Raw genomic sequence first — 6,588 nt, 5'->3', positions numbered from 1 at the left:
GAATCCCCGTATTAATAGTCGTCAATGAAAACTCATCGAAAACACATTGTCGGTCCGAACAACTTACATTCCACAACATACAAATGTTTTTTCAAAATGTGTTCAATGTCGGTCCGAACATAGTATTAGTTTTTCTATAAAATGTGGATTTGCTTATTTTGTTACTGAAATAATATAAACAACTTCGATATACCATTTATCGACGTTTTGTGTATATACAGATATAAAAATAAAATTCGAAGCAAATTCGAATAGAAAAAATTCGAATTCGAGAAAATTTATTTTCGAATCGAGATACAGAATAGGCCCCAAGTACTCTATTTCATACAATTGTTTGATAAACAATACCATTGTTTTGTTTGAAAGTGTCCATAAAAGTTGTATCACATGGGAAAAAAGAATAAACGAAAGGGTCACCCAAAACCGCATTATGGTGGAAAACCACTTTGGCAACTGCTGGAGAATTTGCCAAACCATGGCGTTGGCCGGCTGATAGTTCGTGGCTCCTTTCGGCAGGATGAAGAACATCCCAGTTATATGCGTATACTAACTGTAGATATGACATCAAAATCAGTAAGTTGATTTCAATAAGCGATGAATTTGCTAACTTTTTCACTGTGAACAGATAAAACATCCCGACAATCCAAAAAATGTAAACAAAATAAGAATTCCCGTTACTGTGGAAAAAGTATGGCGGGGAGTAATTTCCCCTAAACCTTGTAATATCCAAAGTACCAGCTACTTACCAGATTACATACTTATTCCTGAAGCAGAAGAAGAGAAGTACGTGCGCAACGCGAAGACTGCAAGTGAATGTAACTATGTATATTGGACAGCTGGTCAAAAGAAAAGGATAAAAGAGAGCATAGAGCAAGGAATGTCACCAGAAGAAGCTAAACAACGGGAGAAAGAAAGGATAGCCTTGCAAGAAGCCGAAGCTGGAGGATCAACCAGCAGTGGATCTTTTAATCAAAACCAATCTATCTTCGAAGATAATTTTGATGATGACATCGATGAGGATGATGACCATCAAAATTTTCCTGAAAGGCAGGTTCAGAAAAATTCAGCATCTGCTAATAAAATAGGACATGGACCAAGTCGTGGTTCAAAAAGAAGCTGGCCTCAAAAGAGTAATAAAGTAAGCGCGAAATTAAGAAAACAATAAGTGAATATAAAAATTTAAAAGCTTTTACTTCAGATACATACTTATATATGTATTAATTATTGTTCGATCTTGGTTAAATAAAAATTTTAATTCCTAATCTTAACGATTTGTGTGAACTACATATATCTATACTTGCAGCTGTATTAATTATGTCATTCATAGACATATTTAAATAAACATAGAATTGAATTAAAATATTTTAATTAAATTTCAAGTATTTTTTAACAACTTAATATATTTCGGTTAAACAGGACATAGAAATAGCACTTATAAAACGCCTTCATATAGCTTAGGACTGGCTGGAGTACCTAGCCCCATTGTACATTCAATAGTTGGCTTTTCACCCTCTTTAGCCAAACGTGTTAGTTTATTGTGGTTAACCTTATGATGGACTTTCATTAATGGCTCTTTCACACCAGTCTCCTGTCGAATAAATTCGCGCAACAAAGGAGGAAACTCAATACTATTTGCTAATATTTGCTCGGACACTTTTTTGGTATTGTTCGTATATTTTGATTCTTCTTCTTTGGGGATTAACTCGTAGTCCGGCTTATAGCTAGTTCTGTATATGGTGACTGGCTTTGGATTAATTACACCTCTCCACGTCTTTTCAACGGTTACTGCCACTTTACGAATAGGGTCCTTAGCAGGCTGTAAAAGAAATCGTAGTGTCTTTAGTAGACGGTCTTAAGTTAAAAGTGTTTGAAATTTTACTCACATCATGTGGTGTAACCTCCACTTTAAGTATGCGCATATAGCAAGGCTCCTCATATCGTTGGAACTTGTTACGTATTATCAGCCGGCCAACTCCATAGTCACGCAGATTACCTAAAATCTCCCACAAACTCTTGCCACGAAAATCGGTTGTACGTCCTATATATTTAACTACACTCATTGCTTTGTGTTAATATATATTAATAATTTGCTTTAAATTAACAATTTAGCAGCAATAATTGGAAGTTGTGATTATGAATTAAAATACCTGCACGGTGATGTCGAACAGCTGTTTTGGTATTGTTGCTTGAACGCACTCGCATTCAATGCTGACGATGCTGCCACTCGAAATTATCAAAATAAAATGGTGTTATTTTTATACCCTTTGCTTTGGAGACCCTATAAAGTATAAGTTTTAATGATCAGCGTGACGACCTTAACCCTTTCGGGACGGAGTTTTATTTGGAAAATGGGAAAAGCCACAACCAAAATTTATGCTTATATCTATATATTGGGCTAAAAAATTATGTTCTGCATACTCAAAATTCTCAAAATCGTCCATTTATTCTGGGGCATATAATCCCAAGAAGCATTTTCTGTGGGATATAAAATCCCAATCATTTCTTTATCCGGCTTTAAAACATCAATAAAAAGAATAGATAAAAGTTGTATTTATAAAATATAAAAATAATAATTTTACAAAACCAATAACGTGCATAGTAAAGAAAATACAGAAGTTCGAAATTTGCTGGGATGTATTATCCCAGTAGTCCCGAAAGGGTTAAGGCGAATTGCTCATCTAAAGTATTCATATTAAAAATGCTCAAATTTCCCCAATTTTATAGTTTTTATTTATATTTTTGTTATTCATAAATATATTATCTTATTTATTTTCTTTGCATAACTTTGTTTGTTCATACATTCTACCAAAATGCATATTTTGGAAAGTATATAAAACTACCTTACAAAATGGAATGTTTTTTTTTTTAATTTGAACTATGGATGTAGTTTTACAAATGACTGCTTGAATTGTTCTAATTTAAGTTAATACTAAAAATAATTTTATAGATTTGTGGCTCATATACGTATGTCGCAGTCTTGCTTATCTAAAACATTGGTCTGTGTCATTCTCTGGACTCCATAAGCCTTAGTTTTCTGGTTAGGTTATCCACTTCCAAACCTAATACATCTAAATTTTCCTGTAAAACATTAAAAATAATATAAATAAAAATTCTATATTATTCAAATGCTCTTTTAACTACCTTTAAAGTTATATTTTTGAGCAAAGTATCCTCTAGTACTGCCTGCAGTTTCTTATTTATTTCCAGTGACAATTCTAATGTCATACTTTTGGTGTCGCCTTTAATGCCATTGTATATAGCTGACATTACACCATTGCCATATTTAGCCAACTCAGACTTGTTTTGATCACTTCTCGTTGAGGTAAGTGCACCTGCTTGATCGCGCAGCATATAATACTGTACGACTTTCGACTTTTTCTGCAGCTCCGCAACAAGAGAAAGTGTGTGATTTTCCAAAAAATCTATTTTCTCCGTTTGTCGCGCTGAAGCTTGCTGCAGACGTAATATGCGATCAACTAAGTGTTTCTTGGAAGGACCCTAAAGCACGATTATTAATATTACCAACGCAAAAAAAACAGCATTCTGAGAGTTACCTGCAAATCTTGTTGTATAGTCGTGACGCTGCTGGCCATTGTTTCCGACTCGGATGTCTCGCTTGGCCGCCGACTTGTGCTCGGTTGACTACTTTGACTGCTAGTACGGCTATGCGTGCGATTTTGCTTGGCCGTTGACGCAGTTCCATTTTCCTCAAACCCGTTTGTTAATGGCACATTGGCTTCCGCGCTACTCAAAATACTCTTGCATTGCGCGCAATAATGACTTGGAGGATGATTATCTGAAGTTGTTGCATGCGCCATAGACTTTTTGTACTTTTGTAATTCACGTTGCAGTTCCTTTAGAACAAATTAAATGCGGCATTAATATTTTAACAAATAAATTTATTATTTTGTATGGTTTTACCTTTACAACAGTCGCGTGTTTATGCTTGGTCGCTTCGAAATCGCCTTCAACGTTTTCCAATTTACTTTTCGTCACTTCATAAAGCTTGGTTTTTTCTGAAAGATGCTTTGCAAATAATTGTCTTTCCTCCAGTTTTTTCTCGGCCTCATTTTTCAAACTGTCAAGTAATTGGTTATACTTGCTATCATACTCTAATTTCTCTTTCTTTAAAATATCATTTTCTGCCCCAACGCCTTGAACCTGGTGAAAACAGGAATAAAATTGGTTTACTTTATAATCAAAAGTTCTGATTCTTAATTATAATTGCTTATGAGATAGAACAATGCCGTTTGACAAAGGGTGGATATAGCCTCGGTGGCGCAGTAGGCAGCGCGTAAGTCTCATAATCTTAAGGTCGTGAGTTCGAGCCTCACCCGGGGCATTAGTTTTTTACTCTTTTTTAAATTAAATTTGTCAGAAAATCGCGTGAAAAAAGTTCTTTACAGTTACTGACCTTAGACTTTAGCAAACAAATCTCGTTTTGTAAGGCAACTATTGATTCACTAATTTCCTTATTAATACTTAACAGCTCCCTTTCTCTTTCACGCAACTGACGTAAATCTTGCTCGTTATCTTGTAACTTTTCTTTCATTTCATCAGCTGATTGAGTGAGCGTGGTGATTTTTTCTTCGTTTCTAAAATATAAACAAATTTCAAAATAAATAAATGCATAAAAAAATTATTTAAGTATCATAAGCTTACAAAGTATTTTGAGTTTTTAGCACCTGCAGCTCATCCAATTGACAACGCAATTTGGCTGAATTCAACATTTCTTCGCTATAAGCATTTTGCAATGAATTGTGGTCCTCTTGCAGCTTCTCCAACGCAGTACAAAGGTCAGTTCTCTATAAAAAAAAAAACAATACACTTATAAAAATAAATATACTACTATAAATATTTTATCAAACAATTACTTCCAAAATCTCTTTACTACATTGCTCTTGCAACGATTTAACGTCTTCCTTTGATTTATTTAATTCCCTTTGCAAATGCTCTATTTGATCTGTTTTACTTTTAATTTCATGTTTTAATAATATGGTATTGGCCTCAAACTCCATTTTGAGATTTTCTAAAATTATGAAGAAAAATATAATAAGTTTAAACAATTCTTATGTCACTAAGCCACTTACCATTAGCCTTTTCCTCCAATTTATTAGGCGCATTCCGTTCCTCTTCTAGCTTTCTTTCTAAAACCTAAATATAAAAATATGTGAAAATTACCTTAGTTCAAATAAGTATATTGATTACCCACCATTCTTTGTTCTATTTCAATGTTTAATTTATTCGCATGGTACTTAAGCTTCGATTCCAAATGAGAGTAATCTGTCTTTAGCTTCTCACACTCCCGTTGATATTTTCGCACTTCGTTACACTGAAGAAATATTATATTAAATAGGTGTATTTTCAATTCTTTATAAATTTCTTACCTTTTCATCAATTATGTAGGACATACGAGATTTCTCTTCATTCAGCGCTTGAAAGCGGACGGACACATTTTTCACCTCTCTTTTGGCATCTGCAAGCTGCTTTTCAACCGTTTCCTTTTCCTTCTTGGCGTCTATCAATAATTTCTCCTTCATAGCAAACTTAATTACCGTTGATTCTTTCTCCTTATTTGCGAGCTCTTTTTCTTTTCGAAACTGTAATGAAAAAATGTTTAAAATGTGCATGTAATTTGAAAAAATTTATAGTTACAGCATTTTTTTCTTTATCAAGTATGGCATTCTCTCGTTGGTACAGTGTTATCATGTTATCTTTCTGCGCTAGTGCAGTCTGCATTTGTTCAAGTTGCTGTTCATAATTTTGCCGTTGTCGCTCAATTTGCGCTAAGCATTCAATATGCGACAAGCTATCAACTTGTGACCTGGGTGTGCAAGGTGAGCTTGGCGTACCTCCCGTAGATGGTGGCGTTGAAATATTTGTGTGTTGCAGATTTTCGGTATTGTCTATCTGATTATCGGTTGCTTCCAAAGCTACTTCAGCCTTCATAGCTAAACTTTGGTTAGATTTTTCATTTTCGTTTGCAACAGCTGTTCCAACCAGTTGCTGCCCTGCAATCGATTTTTGTGTCAGCACCGCTTCAATTAGCTCTTCAACTGGGTGTTCGACCTTTGGTATGACCACGTCTTGTGCAACACTTTGCAACTGCAGATTTGATTGTTTTTCCTCCACTTCATCCCCTGCGTTACTTTCGTTAACTTGACCTACGGGATTGGCTCCTTCTTGCACACTATCTGCAGATATTTCCATTTTATCTTCTGGCGTGCTCATTTTTACTTCAACGACAAAAAGTGCATATTTAACAAAAAGTTGTTTATTTAATTATGTTTTCGCGAATTCTTCACTTATTTCTTTTTCATGTTTACGCGTCAAGTATTCAAGTGCTCCCAATATCTTTTTGCCAACAATAGTGCACTTCTTTATTGCAAAGGCAGCACTGAAAACCAGCTGTTTATATTTGTAGTGATGACATTACTTTCATTTCAGCGACATTTATCGATAATTTTGGTTGCATATTTAGTGTCGATATTTTCGTGTATAAACGGAATTGTACTAGGCTTAGTCTGATATAACGAGGTAGCTTGAGCTTTTCTTCATATGATGTAGTATGCGAGTTAGTAAATGAAT

The 6,588-nt window shown here is 34.6% G+C and overlaps 3 protein-coding genes and 1 non-coding gene across 4 annotated transcripts; 2 read left to right on the top strand and 2 right to left on the bottom strand.

Annotated features, from left to right (window-relative positions):
- Positions 1–58: 58 nt before the first annotated feature.
- On the top strand, positions 59–1,268 carry LOC105234009 (uncharacterized). Its single transcript, XM_011216205.4, has 2 exons — positions 59–573; positions 626–1,268. The coding sequence occupies exons 1-2, from the start codon at positions 388–390 to the stop codon at positions 1,163–1,165; spliced, it is 726 nt and encodes a 241-aa protein (XP_011214507.1). The 5' UTR covers positions 59–387; the 3' UTR covers positions 1,166–1,268.
- Positions 1,269–1,349: 81 nt separating this feature from the next.
- On the bottom strand, positions 1,350–2,187 carry LOC105234007 (uncharacterized). Its single transcript, XM_049462234.1, has 2 exons — positions 1,884–2,187; positions 1,350–1,816 (listed from the first exon to the last, which is right to left on the bottom strand). The coding sequence occupies exons 1-2, from the start codon at positions 2,058–2,060 to the stop codon at positions 1,433–1,435; spliced, it is 561 nt and encodes a 186-aa protein (XP_049318191.1). The 5' UTR covers positions 2,061–2,187; the 3' UTR covers positions 1,350–1,432.
- A 520-nt stretch (positions 2,188–2,707) lies between these two features.
- LOC105234006 (coiled-coil domain-containing protein 186) lies at positions 2,708–6,367 on the bottom strand. The gene is made up of 11 exons (XM_011216203.4): positions 5,656–6,367; positions 5,388–5,600; positions 5,213–5,332; positions 5,091–5,154; positions 4,875–5,029; positions 4,663–4,805; positions 4,415–4,595; positions 3,922–4,161; positions 3,555–3,854; positions 3,142–3,498; positions 2,708–3,078 (listed from the first exon to the last, which is right to left on the bottom strand). Exons 1-11 carry the CDS (start codon positions 6,229–6,231, stop codon positions 3,004–3,006), a joined length of 2,424 nt encoding a protein of 807 aa, XP_011214505.2. The 5' UTR covers positions 6,232–6,367; the 3' UTR covers positions 2,708–3,003.
- On the top strand, positions 4,270–4,342 carry Trnam-cau (transfer RNA methionine (anticodon CAU)). The gene has a single exon. It is a non-coding gene; the product is annotated as a tRNA-Met (tRNA).
- Positions 6,368–6,588: the final 221 nt, after the last annotated feature.

This window comes from Bactrocera dorsalis, unplaced genomic scaffold, assembly GCF_023373825.1.
Source record: "Bactrocera dorsalis isolate Fly_Bdor unplaced genomic scaffold, ASM2337382v1 BdCtg351, whole genome shotgun sequence".
NCBI classification, from domain to species: domain Eukaryota; kingdom Metazoa; phylum Arthropoda; class Insecta; order Diptera; family Tephritidae; genus Bactrocera; species Bactrocera dorsalis.
The sequence above is the reverse complement of the archived record's forward strand: the minus strand, read 5'-3'. Positions and strand labels throughout refer to the sequence as shown.

Coding starts and splice junctions, on each gene's coding strand:
- LOC105234009 (XM_011216205.4), top strand. CDS start 388: ATGGGAAAAAAGAATAAACGAAAGGGTCACCCAAAACCGCATTATGGT. Junction 574..625: donor TAGATATGACATCAAAATCA/GTAAGTTGATTT, acceptor CACTGTGAACAG/ATAAAACATCCCGACAATCC.
- LOC105234007 (XM_049462234.1), bottom strand. CDS start 2,060: ATGAGTGTAGTTAAATATATAGGACGTACAACCGATTTTCGTGGCAAG. Junction 1,817..1,883: donor TGGAGGTTACACCACATGAT/GTGAGTAAAATT, acceptor TTTCTTTTACAG/CCTGCTAAGGACCCTATTCG.
- LOC105234006 (XM_011216203.4), bottom strand. CDS start 6,231: ATGAGCACGCCAGAAGATAAAATGGAAATATCTGCAGATAGTGTGCAA. Junction 5,030..5,090: donor ATTGGAGGAAAAGGCTAATG/GTAAGTGGCTTA, acceptor TCATAATTTTAG/AAAATCTCAAAATGGAGTTT. Junction 4,162..4,414: donor TTTGTTTGCTAAAGTCTAAG/GTCAGTAACTGT, acceptor TGTTTTCACCAG/GTTCAAGGCGTTGGGGCAGA.